The sequence below is a fragment of the Carya illinoinensis genome, chromosome 2 (assembly GCF_018687715.1).
Source record: "Carya illinoinensis cultivar Pawnee chromosome 2, C.illinoinensisPawnee_v1, whole genome shotgun sequence".
Taxonomy (NCBI): domain Eukaryota; kingdom Viridiplantae; phylum Streptophyta; class Magnoliopsida; order Fagales; family Juglandaceae; genus Carya; species Carya illinoinensis.
This window is the reverse complement of record NC_056753.1, coordinates 31878382-31900113: the sequence shown is the minus strand read 5'-3', so window position 1 is coordinate 31900113 and position 21732 is coordinate 31878382. Positions and strand designations below refer to the sequence as shown.

The following is a 21732-nucleotide window of genomic DNA, read 5'->3' as shown; positions in this document are numbered from 1 at the left end:
AACATTACGTATCATCCCCCCCGCATTCACCCGTTGGAGCCGGACTTAAAACAAACGTCTTCGAAAAATTTGTTCTGTCGTTGGAATCAATGTTACAATGTTTCGACCCAGATTAACCAAAACTATACTCCACAAAATTGTGTTCATGCGTGTGTTTAAAAGAGAACATCGAAATTTTATAAAAAATAATAAAAAATAAAACATCAAAATTGAGTCCGTATCAACTTTTAAGGAAAATGATAAACCTACAACTAGTCCACAACTCCATTTAAAATGAACGGTAATTATATAAAATTAAAAATATTTTTGAATGAAGCCTATTAACAAATATTTAACTTTTACGCTTAAGCATCAAAAGCCTGTTTTATTTCTTTTTTATTTTTTTGCAGCGAAACCATCCCAACCCCTCCGCTCCGCTTGGCTCAAGATCGGGATATCTAAAGAGCAGAAGCAAATCATGACGTATAACTACCTTGCCCGATCCCACCACACCGATCACAAGGCACTCCTCTCTCCCCACCCAGACTCTCCATCAAAACCTCCCCAAAGGACCAAAAGCGTCACCTCCTTCCTCATAACATCCTTAAAGCAGCTCTTTAAAAAATTAAGTGGAAGACGGGGGTTAATGTGGGGTACCTGGCTGGTTTTTACTCTGAATGAATGAAGCTGATTTGCGGTTTCAAGCAAACTGAGTATCTGCCTCTGGAAAACAATTTCCAGAAACGGCGAACTGATTGCTCCGGTAATGTGTTTGGAATGTATCTGCTGCTTGCCTACAGCACTTCGAGTACCTTAAAGAACATGCAGTAAGGGGCAAGCATGTATGAAAATTGCTTTCAGCACCAATTGTGATGCTAAATATCCACTAAAAGATCATTTAGCCAGCATCGCATAAGTTTATCTGACTCATCCTTTCCCTTCCTCTACCTTCCAAGCAAAAGTACCAGCCATCTATCTGCAGCACACAATATTAATAAAATCAGTGAAAATCCACTAATTGGCAATATCAACAAATTACATAATTATAAAAACGCACTTCTTTTTTTTTTGATAAGTAATAAAAACGCACTTCTAGTAAGCATGTAACTTTATATAGGCATCAAATTACCATAATTCTACAATAATGTTTTAAAGGGTAGAACGTAAAGCAGCCAACTTAATGGCACCGGACATGCACACAATACCATTTGGTTCCATATCCACAGTAAAATTTACAGCTCACATATCCTGAATTAACCGAGTCATCTCAGCAGATCATAAGACTCCTACCATGCAAAAAGCCTCAGAAACCATCAAATTCCAGAAGAAAAATTCCAACTTTTGCTAATTTAATGCTAATCCTGGCATATCTGACCAAATTACTTTGATCACCATAGTGAAAAATGTATTGTGACCATATAAAACCTCTCTTCAAACCTATATTGCACAGATTACAATAGGACGAAAATCCCCATGAAGCAACAAAGCCAACCCACCACCTGTTACCAAACAATCAGATTATAACAAGCTAGATGTATGTAATTAATCTACCGATCCAAGTCAATAGAGTGGGCATGCATATTCAAAAAGCACATCTACTACCAATATTTAACGCCTAAGTGCTGAACTTGAACCATACCATATCAAAATTATGGTCTTCAATCGATCAAGAAAAAATTACGGTCTTCATTTCCTCAAAAAATAATTTCATTCGTGAGACAACTAGGCTCATGCATTAGATAAAATTGGAACAATAAAGAGCCACCTGTGAAAAGAACTGGTTTTCTGCTCTACACTAATCAGGCATCGCCAGCCAAGCCTCAGATCATTTTGAAGATTATATGGTACAGAAATTTGTAAATTCTTTTGCTACTGGCCACAGATACTATAAAAATCCAACATGCATCCACCAGTTTCAATAAACTCCAACACAATTGTCTCTCTACAATTATTGGATCTAAATGAAAAGGGGGAACCGATGTGCAAAATGAGACCTAAACAATCAAAATGGTCCAAAGTTCCCATCTTAACCTCATAATCTACAACTTTGGCATACTAATCTGGACGTGCACTTTACAGGCCAAGACCATAACAGCCTGTCTATCACGGAAAATACTGAACATTTCTCCTTCAAGCAGAAACTATTTTCCTAACTCCCAACTCCTATAATATATATATAAATAAATATAAATATAAATCCAACAATTTATGCAACCCAGCAAGATATTAAATAATTCCAAAGAACTGACATTTTAGCTGCTATTCCAATACTACTACTTCTGATTACATTTAAGAGGTGAATAATTCATCAAAACCTGATAAACTCATTTAAGTTCAGCAGTACATTCAAAAGCAAACTATGAAAATATCTTTACGGATCCCCGGTGAAGCTAACGACCAAATAACCCCAAAAAAAGCAGAATCAGTAGCATAGATAAGGATCGTCCAGTGAAAAGCCTAGTGAAGTTTATTATAAAGTTGATACCACTGAATGTGAGATTTGATGTGTCAATGGGTATATAGCAGTTATAAGGCTAAAATGTTAAGATAAACAAAGGGCCACAACAATGACCAAAAACCGAGAGCCTACTGAAAGTATAGTTCTATATGAAAGCAACACAGAGGCCCTAACCTTAGGACACCATAGGGACACGCAACCGGTACTTCCATACCAATAACAAGTCTAGTTAGGAAAAGAAACAAATCCAGACCCATGCAACTGTTAAAGGGGCAAAATACTTGCCTATGAAGCTCAAATCAGCACAGCCTCTTCTCACATGGCATCGCCACCATCATTTCTTCTGATATCCCAAGGTCCTTTCAATGGTTGGAGCAATTTCTTACTCATGGAAGTGGCCAGATATCTTGACTGCCGAAGAGTTTACAGGGTTAAGACCCAACTAAAGAAAGAGAAACTTTGTAATGACATGAGGCAAGCTGAATCATATAACTCTTAAATTTCCAAACCTGTTTGCAGAGGGGTGCATAACCATGATAGAAGAACACTCATAAGAAGGCTGTCCAAGAAATTCTAAATCCTGTGTCTATAATATATTCTTATCTCCATTATGCCACCCACATCCACTATCATCCAGATCCAAAAAACTATTCAATCAGATAAAATAAAGAAACCTTATAATCCCCTTCCAACAAACAAGCACAAATTAGGAATATGCAGCCTCCAGTTCCTCCCTCCATTTTGGGCAAAAATTCCCGCTTTCAAACAAAATTATCAGGTATCATAAGCTAAACTTCACTCGTTTTCGGAATTGAGTAAAACGTAAATCCGCCATCAATATTGTCGGGAGAAACACCAGAGATAGCCGCCCTTTGATGCACTCTTTTTTAGATATATGTAACACAACATGATGATACATCCTTTGAAGAGAAGTAAGCCTTAAATATAATTTTTTATTCTTTTAATCGACTGAAGACTCTCTCCTCTTAGTATTTAAAACATACGGAACTATGATTCTAAAAACTCTTCGCCTAAGACTTAGACTGTCCAGACCGTTTAAAGACTTAAAGAGTCTACATGCAAGCCTAAATATTCTGGTTTTTGTCCAGGATGGACCCCTCAAACTATTCTTTTGAGAAGCCAACACTATCAAGAAAGACTGATCAATGGCAGGCGGTCATCGTAGTTTCACATCAATTCCTCGCACAGAAATCCATCCTGCATGCTTGATGCTCCACCATCATCTTCCCATGAATGCTTGTGACAGTGCTTCCTTGGTCTTGTCCCCATAAAAAGTGAACCATGATTTTGTATACTCAATTTATGATAACAACGAAACAAGACCCATCTATGACAGATAAATGAATAAGACAGAAACAGAATTCATCATTACATTCAATGAATTTTTAAAAGCATGACCACTTCAGCTGCCAAAACACAGCAGCATGACCACTTCAGCTGCCAAAACCCAGCACGCCTTGTTCAAATGCTAGCTTTAAAAAATCACTAGAGCTTGGAACTTTTTAAGTCTAGAGCTTTGTCGTAAGAAACTATTTGCTTTTCATCCATCCTTTAATCTAAACAAATAAGAGATGCTTGGGCTTAGAAGGAAAAAAAGGTGCTTGGTGTACCTCACTGCAGAACTACAAAATCTACTGAAGCAACAAACTTCAGATACTGCAACAAAGCTGAGAATTCCACCCGAGTAACAGAATTTCACAAATACCCATGAGAAATAACTCCTGATCACCAAATCTAAGATGATAGCAGCCCAAGTACACATAAGTTATACTAGATGAGCACCTAACTAAAATTGAGAGAGAATCGTGTAAACTCAGCCTGTTAAAATCTATATAAGCTGCCCGAAGGAATAAAGTATTGCAAAAGAAAATTTAAGGCTCCGCCACTGTCTACTTGCAGTCCTCAAAAGTTCTTGTTTTGATAAGCACAATCCTTAAAATTATATCATTCTTTTCCCCAAACCATGCTAGACAGATTGTGATCATCTCCCATACAGCTGCAATTTGTGGGTTGCCATATAACTCTCTTCAATTGGCAAAGAGAGAAGATTTTCTCTCTCTTCTCTATTTTCTCTCCGTACACTTGAGTTTACAATGATCCACTTTGATGGAGGGTGTATCAGAGGTGATTAGATTAGTTTCTTAGTCCAGTTGTGTGTTAATCTAGGAGTAGTGGTGCTGAAATGGGGTGGATTAGGAACATCATTATTGATCAGAAATGCTTTGAGTTTGAGAAGGTTAGTGAGAGGTGGTGGAGATGTACAGAGAGCAGTTGTAGAGCTGTTAATCATATTTCTCTTGAGCAAGGATCACTGGGGTGGTTGGCTGCAATGGTTAAGGAAGGAGTAGCATATCGGGGGCTACCAGAGTTTATAAAGTCACGTAGAAGTGGGTCTCAAGTTCTGGTGTTACAGAGAAAGCGTAACTCTTATGGGAGTTTCTTCTCCTTATCAGAGTTTGGACAAGGGAGACGTCATGGGGTGATAATGATACTAGAAGGAAGGAAAGGGGTGGGGTGGAGGAACCTTGAGGAGTTGCTGAAGGAACTCACAGCATCATTCTCTAGTTTGGGAGGGCAAAACAGGGGTAGTTTCCCATTGCAAATTTCTTCATCGTTGCAGAGGAACCAGTCCCTTTCGTACAGTGAAGTCGTGTCTCGGGCGCCAAAATATGCAGAGGGAGCAGTTGAGTTTTCCTCTCTAGTGAAGAGACATTGTTGCGTAGGGGATGGCAGAGGGGTGTCGGGGTTGAATATGGAAACTGTGGTGCAGGCGTTGGCTGATATGGAGAAGCAAGTGGGATTTTTGCAAGTGTCTTTGGCTTTATTGAAACGCAGCGTTGAGGAGGGGGGGAATGTGGGTCTGGGTCAGGTGGAGGAAAGGCCCATGCAGGTGGGCTCTGAGGAAATTGGAAAAGAATCGGAAATAAGGGGTGAGGAGGATATGTTTAATGGGTTACAGAAAGGCAAAGGGAAAATGGTTCCCATCGGGCTGGGACCTTCCAAAAGCCCACGCAAGAAGTGGATTGTGGCTGGTGGCCGAAAACTTGTATCGGCTGTGGGTCTCTGCAAGGGGCCCGATACGCATCAAGTGGGCCTGAGTCTCGGACCTGGTCTCGGACAGACAGGGTCGATGGAGGGAGGCGAGCCTTCAGGTGGTGGCCCGAAGTCGATGCCGTCGCTGGAGGAGGAGACGGCGAGAGAGCCTTCTCTCGGTCAAGTTACAGAATGTCCAGTAACACAGATGACGTCGATTTCGGGGTCTGAACAGATACAGAAAGGGCCGATGGAGGCTTGTGATGTGATAGGAGCAAGTTTGAGTTTAGAACCAGGGGAAATAATAGAGGGAGATTTTCTGCCTCTGAGCGTGGTTGACCAGCAAATGGAGGGAATGGTTATTTCTATGCCAAGTGATTTAGTGCAAGCTAATATCAGTTCTTGGAGAGAAGTATGCAAGTTTGGGGAGGAACATGAGGTATCTGGTTTGAATTCCTTAGATTTGGTGACTAAGGAGACCTCGGCAGTTCAGGAGAAAATAGAGGGGGAGGGAAACCTGGTCCTGTTTGACCCGTGTGATAGTGAATTAGAGGGGGAGGAAGAAGACGTTGCAGATCCAACTCCTATCAGCATATTATCTCCTACTAGATCATCTGAATGGTTGATGAAAAAGATAGAGGATCTTCAAAATTGTTTGGGAATCTCTTGTGTGGGTTATGAAGAACAGTTCAAAGCATTGATTATAGCCATTGAGGCAGGACAGCATGGGGCTGGGTCTAAAAGAGAGAGGGAGTTAAGGAGACTCACCTGGTCCATTAACTATGATGGCAAGGAGGGGAGTGCAAGCCGTGGAAGAAATAAAGGGAGGGTCGGATCAGCTGTTAAATGAAGCCTAAAATTATAAGATGGAATGTTAGGGGACTTAACGAGCTTAACAAACGTCTCCGTGTTAGAGCTTTATTAAGACAATGGATGAGGGATATAATTTGTCTACAGGAAACAAAGTTGAAGCAGATTGATAGAAGAATTATTAGAAGTTTGTCGAGTTGCATTTATGTAGGCTGGAATTTCTTACCGTTGAATGGGGCTTCTGGAGGGATCCTGGTTATGTGGGATAAGAGGGTGGTGGAGATCAGGGAAGAGTTTGTGGGAGAACACTCGGTGGGATGTCTCTTCAGAAATATAGATGATGGGTTCGTGTGGGCTTTTGCTGGGGTTTATGGCCCTAATATAGATAGCGAAAGGAGGTTGCTTTGGGAGGAGTTAGCTGGGTTATGCTCGTGGTGGGAAGCGCCATGGTGTATCGGAGGAGATTTTAATGTGACTAGATTTTCTAGTGAGAGATCAGGGGGGGCTGGTCAAAATCAAGCCATGGCAGATTTTTCAGACTTCATTTCCGAGATGGGACTTATGGATATACCGTTGATGGGGGGGGGGGGGGGGGAATTTACTTGGTCCAACAACCATGCGTGGTCAAGGTTGGACAGATTTATTCTTTCCCCTTCGTGGGAATCACAATACCCCGGCCTAAGTTAGAAAAGATTCCCAAGAATATGTTCAGATCATTTTCCCATAATGTTAGATGGTGGTGGCATACAAGGGGGTAGAAGGCCTTTTAAGTTTGAGAATATGTGGCTAAAAGTTGAGGGGTTTGTGGATTTGATTAGGCAATGGTGGAGTTCATATTCTTTCGAAGGCAATCCGAGTAAGGTTTTGGCGGAAAAGCTGAAAGCTTTGAAGAAGGATTTGAAGATATGGAATGAACAGGTTTTTGGTGATGTGAACTCTCAGAAAAAGGTTTTGTTTCAAGAGCTACAAACCTTGGAGGGAGTAGGGGAGGGGAATAATCGTAAAGTTCAAGTTATTACTGAATTAGAAAGATTGATTTTAATGGAGGAAATATCATGGCGACAAAAGTCAAGAACTTTGTGGCTAAAGGAGGGGGATAAGTGTACACAATTCTTTCACCGGGTGGCTAATGCGCATAGGAGATTCAATGCTATTGAGTCTATGAACATTAATGGTGAAAATTTTTCCGATCAAGAGGTTATAAAAGAAAATGTGGTGGGTCATTTTCAACAGTTGCTAGCGGAACCGCATGATTGGAGGCCGACCCTAGATGGTTTAGCTTTTGAGACCATAGATCAAACTAGTAGAGATTGGTTGGAGAGACCGTTTGAAGAGCAAGAGATACATCAAGTAATTAAGAAAATGAATAAGGATAAAGCACCAAGGCCGGATGGTTTTACTATGGCTTTTTTTCAATCTTGTTGGGAGGTGGTGAGAGAAGAAGTATTGCTGGTTTTTCAAGAATTTTATACGCATGGCAAGTTTGAAAAAAGCTTAAACGCAACTTTTATTGCTTTAGTCCCTAAAAAGGCTGGGGCAATGGAGGTCCCTGATTTCAGACCAATAAGTCTTGTGGGCAGTGTGTATAAAATACTCTCAAAGGTTCTTGCCAATAGAATGAGCACGGTTATGGAAAAGATCATTTCTAAATCTCAAAACGCCTTTGTGAAGGGGAGGCAAATCCTAGACTCGGTTCTTATAGCAAATGAATGTTTGGATAGTAGAATAAGATCCGGAAGCCCAGGCATTTTGTGTAAACTTGATATGGAGAAGGCGTACGACCATGTGAATTGGGATTTCTTGATTTATTTGTTGGACAGATGTGGTTTTGGGGCAAGATGGAGGCGGTGGATAAGGCACTGTGTATCAACGGTGCGATTCTCGGTTTTGATTAATGGGGACCCAGTGGGTTTCTTTAATAGCTCGCGGGGGCTGCGGCAAGGAGATCCTCTATCTCCCCTCTTATTTGTTCTGACGATGGAGGCATTAAGTAGAATGGTGTCAGCGGCAGTAGGTGGTGGATTCTTCTCAGGTTTTAACGTGGGGGGCAATCATGACTCCATCATTATTTCTCACCTTTTGTTTGCAGATGATACTTTATTATTTTGCGAGGCAGAGGCAGGTCATATAGAGTCTTTGAAGGCTATTTTGCTTTGCTTTGAAGCCGTGTCCGGGTTGAAGATCAATCTTGCTAAAACGGAGATGGTGGCGGTGGGGGAAGTAAATAATATCAGGGGGTTAGCCAATATCTTGGGTTGTGTGGTCTCTTCCTTGCCTTTGAAATATCTGGGCCTTCCATTGGGGGCTTCGTTCAAAGCAAGGTCGGTTTGGGAGGGGGTGCTGGAAAAATTTGAGCGTAGACTGGCTGGATGGAAAAAGGTATACTTATCAAAAGGGGGGCGAATAACTTTGATCAAAAGTACTCTATCTAACCTTCCTACATACTTCCTATCCTTATTCCCACTCCCAGCTAGCATAGCGCAGAGATTGGAGAAACTTCAGCGAGATTTCCTATGGGGGGGGATAGGAGAAGAGTTTAAGTATCACTTGGTGGGATGGGATAGGATATGTACTCCATTGAGAGATGGTGGGTTGGGGGTTCGGGACATAAGGGCTTTTAATAAGGCATTATTGGGTAAATGGTTGTGGCGGTATAACTTTGAGAGGGAAGCATTATGGAAAGGAGTGATTGATATAAAGTATGGTAGTGAGTGTGGGGGTTGGTGTTCAAGAGAGGGAAGGGGGACTTATGGGGTGGGGCTTTGGAAGTATATAAGGAAGGGGTGGGATTCCTTTTCTTGTAATATCCGGTTATGTTTGGGAGATGGTAGAAGGATCAGTTTTTGGATGGATAGGTGGGTGGGTGATCTGGTCCTAAAAGATGCCTATCCCACAATCTTCGCTATTGCACGGGAAAAAGAAGCGGTGGTGGCTGATTTAAGGGTGATCAATCAAGACACACAGGAATGGAATATTAGCCTTACCAGGGATGCAAACGATTGGGAAGTCAATGACTTGCTGGAATTTATGAATCTACTGTACAGTGTGCCCTTTGCTGCCACAACTGAAGATGTGATGTTTTGGAGTCCGAATAGAAAGGGGAAATTCTCGGTACGTTCTTTTTACGAAGCCAATACCATGCAACAAAGACCCAAGTTTCCGTGGAAGAATATATGGAGAAGTAAAGCACCCACCAAGGCTGCCTTCTTTGTTTGGACAGCAGCGTTAGGGAAGATTTTGACCACTGACAATCTTAGAAGACGTGGCCTGATAATTGTGGATTGGTGCTGTTTGTGTAGAAACAATGGAGAGACCGTGGACCACTTACTCCTACATTGCAAGTTTGCAAGTGAGATTTGGAACCTATTTTTTAACAGAATGGGAATAGCTTGGGTAATGCCATGTCGGGTGGTAGAGCTTTTAGCAAGCTGGAGAGGAATCACCGGGACTCCGCAAATTGCATCTTTGTGGAGGATGGCTCCTATTTGTATTTGTTGGTGTATTTGGAATGAAAGAAACGAGAGACTTTTCGAGGATCGTGAACGTTCCTCGGAAGAGTTTTGGTGTTTCTTATGGAAGACTTTTTTTCTGTGGGCCATTGCTTTAGATTTTAATGGCCTAAGCTGCCATGATTTTCTTGCTTCTGTTTCTAGTTCTTAAATAGGTGTATGTTCATGTATACCTCCAGTGTACCTGGGCTATGCCCATCTTTATCTTAATGAAGCTTTTATTACTTATCAAAAAAAAAAAATTGGCAAAGAGATCTATTATTACCATCCTTTAAGCACAACCCAATTGACTGAAAAAGTCATTGTACAAGGCACTGAAAATCTTACAATGGAGTAAATGACTTTAAACTCCAGATTCTCTTTTCCCAAATAGAATGCCATGCATAACAATATAATTGCACTCTCTGCCAATGTCCAGAAGCATTATCTTAATACCTTAAGCAACAGACTTCCAACAGGGCAAGAATACACCAATACCAAAGTAATTTACAATCATCATGCTAGATAACAATGTAATTCATATTAGAACTTGAAAACCAAGCCTCAACTGTAGCAACAGATCATTATCTATCAGTCAGTATCATGGATCTTCACTGTTGATTCCTTATAACATATTAATACTTCAACCTCCAGAACTCCGCGAAAGATGGGATATATATATCAAATACTGCAGAAATTTGAAAATCTTATGGGCATGATATATTACCACACCATTCCAGAATATTAAGCTTGTAGTAACCAACAGAGAGAGACAAATTTAATCAAGATAAAGTGTCCAGGATAAAGAGACTTGAACAAAATAATAATGGTAATATGACATAAAATCTAGTAAGTGATAGAGCCACATATTCCAACTATGCTTCAAAGCAACATTATAATCCTATATACGTCAGTTTAGGATGCCTAAAAATGTATTAAGATAAATTACTTTTGATATATGTAGATGAAAACTAACACTTCTCGCCCATTTATATATGGATAATGGACATCAAAAGAAACAGGTAAGCCAATTCTCCAATTGAGCAGTAATCACCAAGATCTCAACGACGAGTCGTGCGAGGCTTGTCAGGTCTGCCCAATGAAGCTGGACCCAGACCATACCGAGGACCTTTGTCAGCAGTGCCCTGAGATACATAAAAAGTGAGATATGGAAACCAAAAATAGAAACTTAAGACTAACACGGTAATTAAATGACCTCAAAATACCAATAAAGATAATTCCTTAATGTGAGCACACATACCAGGTGAACCCCATAGCCATCTCCATAAGGTGCAGAAAAGATGCCATCTGAGCTGCTGAATTTTGTCCCATATGGTCCACCTGCAGAGACCAGATATCATTAGAAATATTAAAAGAAAATGTGTAACACTGTAACCCAACCATGGAACTCCAAAAAGTCAAGGAAATGATAGTATAATATGCTTGCTCTTCTAGGTTGTTCAATTGCATGACACCTAGGAAAGAGATTGCAAACACTGAACAAGCAACGAAACAATTAAAAGACTGTTTGGTCTCAATTTAAAGATCATAAACTACAATGTCCCAACCACCACTCCAAACTAGCAGTAGGACCAAATTCTTTAAATGCTAACAAGCAAACATAGATTGACTACAAACACAAAATTGATCATGATACCAATTGCAAGGGCTATAAAACAGTTTTCCTAGCAGTTAATTGTCTTAGATCTTCAAGGACTTATTTTCCAAAATATGAAAGATAGGGGATCATTAGTCTCTTTCTCTGTGTATGTGCATGACAGACAGGGAAGACCATGCCAACCACTGATAGGTCATTTTAAAAGGAATCTCACGTTTCCAAAGGCATAACATGAATCTTGGCATGCTAAGGAAGCTCAATGGCAGGAATAACCAGTAATTTTCCTCACCATCCATGATAGAAAACAAATGCAGAACATATACACGGCAATCTGTAACATGTAAGCCCCATCCTCGCTTTCCTCATCAAAGATGTCTCAATATTTTAACACTTTTTTACTTATAAAAAAAAAAAAATTCTAACACTTTTTTATTTATTTAAGCATCAATATTGAATGTTATTAAAAATCACAAGGGATGCCTAACACTTCAAAGTCTGTTCAAAACGAATGTGGAATGGCTTCATACATTTATGCATACATTGTGCTAAAACTATGGGATGAGAATGAAAATTCAAATCAAAACATATTCATGTATTCCAATTAGCACCACACTGTGATGGTTTTTCTGGTGCAACCAAAAAAATGAAAACCCAAGGAAAGTTCAAAGGGCCAAGGTGATTGAAAAAAAAAAAAAAAAAAAAAACAATACATTGGTCAAGGTAGAGTGGAAAGGCTAGAGAGCTTTTTAGAGCCATTTTTTCTCTCCTTCTCAGTTGTGGCAGTAATAAGTAATTTTGTGATTCCCACGAGAATGAAAAAATGCTAACTATTACTCTACATAACATTTACGTGTGAAATTAAATAACTCTTGTAAACAGAACAGCCAGTTTATACGTGTAGGTGCAAAACACAGCTATGATGACATGAATTTCCATAGAGAAAGTAAAGTCTGTAATACAACATCTCAGTAATGTTCAATGTCCAATGAAAAATAAAACTTCTAGAGAGGAGTGACTCGAGCAAATAATACCAGAACCCCATGGCCTACTGTCAGCATTTGCAAATTCTGCACGTAGCCTCTCAACTTCACGAGCCATGGAAACCAAGTTCTTTTCCATTGTCTGTCTCTGTTCCATCAGCTCAATGTTTGCCTTCTTCTCATAATCAAGTGCCGCTCTACAGAACAAATCCTTCAATTAGCCTACAAATGTTAAGCTAAAAGTGTTTTCATGATACAAAAGATAGGAAAAGAACGCTACATATGTAATGTTAACACAGACCTAACATGCATAAGCTCCCGGTGCATCCCATCAATCTCTGCCTTTAAACGAGGAATCTGTTGATTATCAGCTTGCAATCTTACACTGTCTTGAGTGAGGCCCTTAACTTGCGTTGCAAGGTCCTGCCTAAGGTTATTCAACTTCTGAACTTCTGTGCGAAGTTGTGCAGCCTCATTTTTCAGAGGCTCAGCAGCTCGGAGATCAGCCTCTAGCTTCAGACCTTTCTCCCTAAGCTCCCTACAGCGGATTTCTTGTTCTGCACGGGCATCAGCAACAATGATATTCATGCGATGAAGCTCCTCCTTAGTAGCACCAAGCTCTCGATGCAGAGCCATACGGTCTTCAACCAGCATCCTATTATCGCCTAAGAGCCTCCGCATCTCAGCATGCTGCATTTCAAGCTCTTCCTCCAACAAAGCAGGATGAGGAGGAGGAGGCCTAGGCATTGGAGGTCCCCGAATGAAAGGCCCTTCAAGTGCGTAACCATGCCTGTCATTGAAGGCTTCACGAGGACCTCGGTTTCTCCCAGCCATATCAAATTGCCCTAAGAAATACTAAAAACAGTAAATACGAAACCATCAAATTTTTTTTATAATACTGCTATTACACCATATATGGGCCTCCTGAGAGTTCAATTAATTATAAGCACCATTACAGCAAAACTCGCAATTGAAGTTAAATCATATACCAGTAACTAAAATACAAGTGCGCGCATGCACACGTGAATATCAGATTTCATACACACAAAAACACTCCAAAATCTCATAGTCTGGTATACACAACTACATATAAACATGCGTGCACGCGCGGACACAAGATTTACATAACCATTCCATAGCAACCAACATCTTTGTGAAGAAAGACACGGATCGCAGGAAAACAGAAAATCCTTGCAGGTAACGTTTGCTAACTGAGAAATTTTTAAATTCGAAACAGATAATGTTTCAGAATGATACGTTTCGCGTGGCTTTTAAGCGCTAGAGAACGATATTTCCAACTCCCTTTTATCTCGTTTACCCCATATTCCGGCAACCAAACAAAGAATTTAGCACTAAAATAATACTCATACAAACCTAACTCACTCAACCTATCTATATGTTATTAACTTCCAGATTACACATAAGGAGGTTACAACTTACTTCTCAAACGCAAGTTCTAAGCCAAAAAACGAGAGAGATGAGAGAGACTTTGAGCCGCCTGTTGAATTTGGTCTGTGCAAGAGCTCGGCTCGAGGGGCTTTTGAAGGTAACAATCAACCTGCAATTGGTGAGGACTGCTTGTATTTGATGCAGGCGATGGAATCTCTTATACGGCGTCGTTTAGATTGTCTGATTGGGGGTGTTTGGCTACAGCTTAACTGTGTTTTCGTCGGGATTTTGTGAGGATGATTTTTTAAAAAAGAATTTTGTTATGTATAAATAAAATTACGTATTAATTTATGTATTAATATTAATTTATTTATATTTAAATTTTAAAATAATATTTTTTTAATAAAATTTATTTTTTGATCAATCATATTAAATTAGTATATATATTAGTGTATAATTATATTTATAACTAGATTTTTTTTTAAAAAAAATTTAAAAGGTGAATATTGTTTTCAATTTTTTACGGCGATATGAGTCGCTTCTATAGGGACGACGACACCAAGAGCCTGCAGAAAGCTCTACTATACAGTATACACCTAGTTGAAGTTTCCATAGGATCGTAAAAATCAATTAAGTCGCTTTAATAAGGTTGAAAACTTGAAAATACAGGTTTTCAGGGCAAGTTTTAATTAGCTTCAGTAAAAATTCTTACTGTAAATATTTCATATTTAACGGATCCAATATCAATAAAAACACAACCCAAACAAAATTCAATAGAGGTGTGATATATTTAAAAAAGAAATAATATTTGTAGCCTTAAGTATTGTGAAATTTTTTTTAAAAAAGTGAATAAATATAAAATTTATATAAAAAAATTGGATCTAGACACACAAAAAACTGGAGAGAGTCATGATATATTAATTCAAGATTTTTACATCTAACTACAGAGTTAAGAGATACATTTCCATGAGTCTTACGATTTAACCTGTGGGAATATTTAGGCCGAACATGAGCTGGTGGATACTAATAAAATGTTTGATGGGCTGAGGCCTCTTCTTTCTCAGATCTTTAAATGTTCAGGAATTGGTGGGTCACATCACATGTCTTCTAATACTCGGCCCATATAAAGTATGTTGAGTGATAAAATTTATGATTTAAGACTATGTTTAGATGTCAAGATTATTTTAATCTTTTTAAATAAATCATTAATAAGATTTATTAATTTTTTTATAAAAAGATCTAATATTTTTAAATTTAAACTCATCTCGACCTATTTTATATATTTAAATACATATATATCAATTTATTTATATTTAAATATATCTCAATATAATGATCTATAAAATACTACTATTTACATATCAATTCAAATCATTTAAGATTACCTTAACAACCAAACACCCAAAATCATCCGATCTTTCATGAATTAATAATGTCTAAGTTAATTAATTACGTTGTGACTACAGACACTGTGTACAAGCTGTATTTCTTTTTTCTTTTTTTCCAGTTAGTACCTTTTCAAAAGCTGCACGGTATAAACATGAGTTAATTAATGTCGTAAACAGTTTAAACGAATTTGAAAAAAGGAAAAACAAAAAGAAAAGCCAAAAGTAGCTCTTCGATCCCCTTTGATTCCCATTTCTACAGACAAGCTATATATTAGAGGGAATTTCTTGACCAAATTACAAGCAAGAAGACGAAGAAGAAGAAGAAAAGGTTGAAAGAGAGAAGAATCCGTGAATAACTAGGTGGGTCCTACAAAAGTTTGTATTGATTGATCTGTTCATGTCGATATATATGTACGTGCAAATAACCATGGAAGAGGACGAATATATATATATATATATATATGTCAGCTTGTGATGCCACACGTGCAAACTCCTTATATCACTTTCATTTCTGTCAGTTTCCACGATGCCTTTGCTGCATCGTTATACTGAGATTTCGAAGATATGTATATATATATATATATATATATACATCTCCTCTGGGGCCTAAGCAGCTGGCTGATTATTAGGGGTCACCTCTACTTTTGGTTTTGACCCATATTGGCATCCTCCTCTTCATTCTTACAGTGGGGAAGTTAACAACTGTATCTTCCTCAGCCTCCCAACTGCAGCTTGGAGATCAAGAAGATAAAAATTAATATATAGTCAAAACTCTTAAAATATAGTACGCAGTACTGCATGACGAGGTATATATCATGTGTATATATACATATCAATGCAACCCTAGCTAGCAAACCCTAATTTTGAAGTTCCATACTCTTGTTTTTGGGTCTAACCCTGAATTAATATTGAAGACATTAATATTGGATTATTATTTATTGGTTTGTTTAAAACAAAGGAAGTCAATGGAGTAGCTAGAACAGACACATGATGATCAGCACAGATCATGCGGTTTTTCCAAGCTAATAATTGAGCAAAACATCTTGATCGGCTGGATTAATCGATCGGGACAATATTCTATGTTGATTGGACTATAAATAGCAAAGTTTCGAAAGATGTACACGGGCTGGCTGGCCTGCTACGAGGATTACAGGCGACTTAATTTATGACAAAAGATGAAGACATGATCATAGAAATTAAGATACTAGAATCTAAGTTCTTCGAGTATCGTACTGTTTAGAACCGGTCAAATGTTTCAGCTTTGATATCTCAATAGATTTAAGTTGTGTTTAGGTAGTAAAGTGATTTTATATATTTTGTGAATATTAATAAAAAAAATAATAATAAAATATTAAATAATAATAAATAACAAATAATAATAAAATATTCTCAATCCAAATCAGGCAGAGGAGGTAATGCATAAACTAAGAGGTCCAAAATTAAGAAAAATTTTATGTGTAGTCATTTTTGTAGACTCCTTTGTGTACTCCAGTGATATGATTAGTTGTGTATTAAAAAAAATTAATCCAACTAATCATATCAGTGAAGTGCGCAGAGAATACGCAAAAGTGACTGTATGTAGCATTACTCCAAAATTAAATATAGTCCAAGTCAAGTCAATATCTCGTGCTGCATGTGTCACTATCTGAAAATCCAATTGGGACATCATGAGCCGCGTCTGTACTGCCATGAAAATGTTAAACATCTGCATGATGGCCTCTCTGATGGGGTCTATCGACAAGGCTTTAGTAATTTTGATCTTATCCATGCATGCAGTAAATTAAAGATCATGTATATATGTGTGGATGCAGACAAATTAATTAACTTGGTTTGCAGTTTGTCCAGGCCCACTTGGAAAAATCTGCCGAATCTAATTTTATTTTTATTTATTTATTTATTATTATTATTATTATTATTATTTTGGCCGTGATTTGTCTTTAATCATGTGCGAAATTGTAGAAACAAAGGCAGGGTTTTGTCACGACAACACTACACAAAGGTCAAGGACTTCCTCCGCCCATTTCTCCCGTTGAAGGGTAAGTGGTGGTATTTTTGCTTTAGGAGGCACTACAACCACAGCTCCTAGCTCGTTCGGAGCTATCGTCAATGTAAAAATGAGTTTTTTTTTTTTATTTTATATATATATGTATTTTTAATACTATTAAATATTTAAAAAAAATTTACAACATCATTTAAAAATATTTTCTTAATCACAAAGTAAAAATAAAAAATAAAAATTTTGGCAGCGGTCCAAAATTACTTATATAATAATTCATTTTTAATAATATAACATCCTCTAATATTATTGTAAAATGATTGAATTGGGGGGAAATTCTCTAATTATTACCTGAACTGAGTGACCAAGTGGTGCAGGAAGATGGAAGCTTCCAGCCTGGCCAAGTCAAGGCCTGGACACAGCCTTTGTCCACCTCCAAAAGGTGTGAAATTACAAGTAGTGCTCGTGTCTTTGTCCTGTACGTCCGGCCCCCCAAATTAAATCCATCACTTAAAAACCTAAAAATTAAAGAAACAACAAAGGATGCTATACATAAAACAATTAAAACTTTTTTGGGGTCCTCACTAGAAGAAAAATACTTAGATTATGGTTAGGTATTTGGGATGAAAATGGTTATTTCTACGAGAATTGACTCATTTTCATTGCAAATGGTCACTTCGGCCATAAATAAAGTAAGTATTTTTCTTGTAATGTCTCTTAATCAATTAATTACCTGCCATCTCCATGGATCGAACTTGTAAGGCCAGTCGTAGTGATTTTCATCCAGATGAATCGATCTAAAATATGCGAAAAAACACCATCCTTTTGGTATCAAATACCCTTTTATCTCTACGTCTTTCATTGCCTTTCGCATCACACCAATTATAATGTTTCCCATCCTTAAAGTTTCCGTAATCACCTATAAATAATTAAGATTAATAGAAAGACAACTTCGTCATTTATTAATTAATTTTCTTAATTTATTATTTGATTAATACGACATACAGTTATGAAACGTGCAAGCGCCGTAATCATTTTAAAAAAGAGTATAATTTATTATTAAAAAATTAATTTTTTTCATGTAAACTCTTTATTAATTTATTTTTTAAAATGATTACACGGCACTTATATAGTATTTATGACGGTAAATATCATTTCCAATCTTCTTTTAGAAGATATATGCAAGTAGTACTCACGGTTTGTGTAAATGGCAATGATAAGTAATCACTCCAACGTAAAGGCTGTCCAAGCTGAGCTTTGAGTTTTTTCAGCTCCAAGTTTTCCTCCTGACGACGACGACGATGATGATCAGATATTTATGATCAACACTAATTATTTAGATTACAACATAAGAACTAACTAAATATAATAATAAGTACTAATACATTGTGCCAATATTATTCTTTAATACATGTACATGACATATATATACACACACACGATAAGCAGTCACACATGCAAAACGACATCTCACTAACCCAATAATTGGCCCAACCAATTAATGTCGATACACAAACTTATAGCAATATTAGTACTGGAAATTTTTTGAAGAAAATTTCTACACGCATCCTACAGAAAAAAGCTATATATATACATTTTTTTTCCATTAACTAATAATGGGATAAACTTTTGAAAAATAACTTTACTGTTTATATATGATCACTAGTTATTTGTGACAAAAATGAATTTATTCTGATTATCATAAATAGTCATTTTTATTATAAATAACTCATCACAAATAATATGTGTCTTGCAATGAATTATATGCATAATGGTAATTAATATGAACTGTTATGTACAGTACTTTTGGCTTACACTGTCACAAAATTACATATATATAGAAAAATTTTAAATATATGTCTACACACAACACACCATATTTTTTTTAAATTTTTTTAATATTTTTTTATCAAATGTTTGATATATAAATAATGAGTAAAAAAATTTAATTAGTTCGAGAAGAATAAACTCAAAAAAAATTTGAAAAAAATAAAAAATAAAAAATAAATATATGGTGGGTAGGCTTATATATAACAATGCTCATATATATAATATAATATAATATAATATATATATATATATATATATATAGCCAATCCTCTTCTACTATTACACCCTTGACAAAATCAATCCGAAAGGCAGTAATTAGCAGTACTCCTAGAAATGACAAAGCAATCGAAAATGACACACCTCTAGTACTGCATGATCATGTACTACTAGTACTAGTAATGAAAATTGAATCCGATTCAATGAATCACATGATATTGATCTCGCAAATTTGCAAAAAAGCAGGCAAATTGCTGAAATCAAGCCGAATGATAGTAATTCTGAGAGCATATTTTCATTATAAATCCATTAAACAGAAGGAAAACGTACGTACCGTTAATTGCTGCAGAGCAGTGGGGCAATCCGAGAGGTATTTCACTGCAAGAGTCATAAGAACCGGCACTGAATCTTCTCCTGGAATCATCATGTCAATCATGTTATCTGCTAGTAGATCGTCCGTTAATTGCTCGTTTGAATCATTGAGTAAAACATCCAACACGTCTTTCGGAACCCAGCTGGCCGCCGAGACGCCATTTTTTCTTCTAGCTTGGATTATATTTTGTACCAAATTAGCCATTTTCTTCTTTGCCTAAAATTCATCATGTGAGAAATTAAGAAATCAGTATACATGCAAACAAATTATAGGCAAGTTATAGACTAATTAATTACTTGCCTTTAGTGATCGATATAGCTGAGTTCCCGGAATGTTTATGGGTAAAGACATGAGTCCAGAGATGAATTCTTGGAACTGTTTCTTTAGAAGCTCCATTTCTTCACCTGGATTCAAACTAATCAATGCCTTGACTAGTACTTGAAACGCAATCTGGAGAGGCAGAAAGTCCGGCCGACCAATTCTTAGTTACTTTTCAAAAATACTAGCTAGGCAACGTAATAATTATGAATCTAATTCTCCCGACAAGTAATTTTCATGCAGATTTGTTATGAACCACCCCACATGGACAACTGGGTTTCTGAATTTAAACCGAAATCACCTTCAAACTTAATTAGGAGCCAGGGAATCATTCACAGCTGGGTGATTCCGATTCCATTGGCGAGAGAGAGATGGTCAATCGCATGCCTATTCATGAGGCTCGCTCTTTCTTATAAAACATGTTAAACACAGTAAAAGAAGCCATAATATAGATCTAATTAAGAGAGATGGCATCTTTTAATTTGTCTTGTGTCTAATTAGAACTCTCACCTCAGACTTAGAAGAAGCAAAATATAGCTGGATTAATCCAACTTAAAAGACAGGAACTAGCTTCCCTAATCCGTATAGATTGGCTGTGAGAGAGAGAGAGAGAGAGAGAGAGAGAGAGAGAGAGAGAGAGAGAGAGAGAGAGAGAGAGAGAGCTAACGTTTTTGGCTTCATCTTGTACGTATATGGGATGGTCATCTTCCCAAGTTTCCATCGATTCCTGAACATACTTGTGCATGTCCTTGGTAATTTGAGCCTTGAGATGTGGGGACTTGAAGAAGGCTCCAATAAGTCCATGGATTTTCCTTTGTAGGCTCCCATTGATGAGCAAAATGGAAGATTCCCCCATCAGCTCCGTGAGAGATTTGGGGTAAGACGGCACAAAAGTCTTTGCATCACTTTGAAGAACAAATTTACTTACTTCTGCATCCGTCGAAACAATGGTCGGACTTCCAAATATATGTGACTTAAACACCTTGCCATATCTGCACAAACCCAAATATTTATTACTCACATGCCTTTATCATGATCACCAGCAAAATAAAAGTATTTTCTTGCGTTGTTAAGGCACAAAGAAGTAACAAAACGAAAACAAGAATTAACAGTGCCTGATTACATTTATGGTGGTTGTACTAAAGCGTAGATTTGAATGTAATTTAAAGCTAAATAATCATAAGGAAATAATACAAGATTTGACGGTGCAATTAATAGAGAGTAATGATCTGGGTACTGCTATGCTAATCCCACTTACATGCGGCAACGTTTATCCATGAATGTCTCAGGGCGGTCAGAGTAAGCACAAGATACAAACTCAATTGTTTCCCCGATAAATGGCCATCCAAGAGTGCCTAAAGGAAGTGTGCTTCTCTGTAATGATCTGAGTCTAAACCTTTTCCTGTAGAGAATCATGGTGGTCAAGAAAATTGCTGTCCCTAACACAATCCACATACTCATGTCCATCATGGATAAATTTCCAGCATGCACGCTCTCTCTCTCTCTCTCTCTCTCTCTCTCTCTCTCTAAGCTTTGGCTTAAGTATGCTTAATCATGGTGACTACAGCCATGACTAACATTTTCGTGATGAAATAATAAGTGTGCATGCGCACGCGTGCGGGGAGAGAGAGAGAGAGAGAGAGAGGTTGGGGCCAAGCTAATGTAGAACAAGGAATATTTGTATTGGGACAGGCATAGATTTGGAAGAATTGCCGCGAGTTGTTTTCTATAAGCAGGCTTTGTCTTGTTGCTGGGTTTACCTAAGTTTGGAGGTTTTCTCTTATATTCTCGTTTTTTATCAACAGTAAGAACTGTATTTAAGAACCTTTTTTTTT

General features: G+C 37.6%; 2 protein-coding genes across 8 annotated transcripts; both read right to left on the bottom strand.

Annotated features, from left to right (window-relative positions):
* Nucleotides 1-154: 154 nt before the first annotated feature.
* Nucleotides 155-13978, bottom strand: LOC122300964 (protein FLX-like 3). Of its 4 annotated transcripts, none has more exons than XR_006240099.1 (6): nt 13828-13978; nt 12689-13242; nt 12439-12584; nt 11051-11130; nt 10766-10934; nt 155-955 (listed from the first exon to the last, which is right to left on the bottom strand). XR_006240099.1 is itself a non-coding variant. In XM_043111992.1 (6 exons), exons 2-5 carry the CDS (start codon nt 13219-13221, stop codon nt 10851-10853), a joined length of 843 nt encoding a protein of 280 aa, XP_042967926.1. In that variant the 5' UTR covers nt 13222-13242; nt 13828-13978; the 3' UTR covers nt 155-955; nt 10844-10850. The 4 variants fall into 4 exon arrangements, 3 of the variants coding, with proteins under 3 accessions (XP_042967926.1, XP_042967924.1, XP_042967925.1); XM_043111992.1 differs by having other exon boundaries at nt 10844-10934; XM_043111990.1 differs by lacking the exon at nt 155-955 and having other exon boundaries at nt 10601-10934.
* A 1535-nt stretch (nt 13979-15513) lies between these two features.
* LOC122300963 (3-epi-6-deoxocathasterone 23-monooxygenase CYP90D1-like) lies at nt 15514-21561 on the bottom strand. 4 transcript variants are annotated; one of them, XM_043111986.1, is made up of 8 exons: nt 21156-21557; nt 20565-20889; nt 19880-20029; nt 19541-19795; nt 18357-18446; nt 17894-18079; nt 17512-17636; nt 15514-15895 (listed from the first exon to the last, which is right to left on the bottom strand). In XM_043111986.1, the coding sequence occupies exons 1-8, from the start codon at nt 21365-21367 to the stop codon at nt 15790-15792; spliced, it is 1449 nt and encodes a 482-aa protein (XP_042967920.1). In that variant the 5' UTR covers nt 21368-21557; the 3' UTR covers nt 15514-15789. The 4 variants fall into 4 exon arrangements, with proteins under 4 accessions (XP_042967920.1, XP_042967921.1, XP_042967922.1 ...); XM_043111987.1 differs by having other exon boundaries at nt 15514-15889; nt 21156-21556; XM_043111988.1 differs by lacking the exon at nt 17894-18079 and having other exon boundaries at nt 21156-21561.
* Nucleotides 21562-21732: the final 171 nt, after the last annotated feature.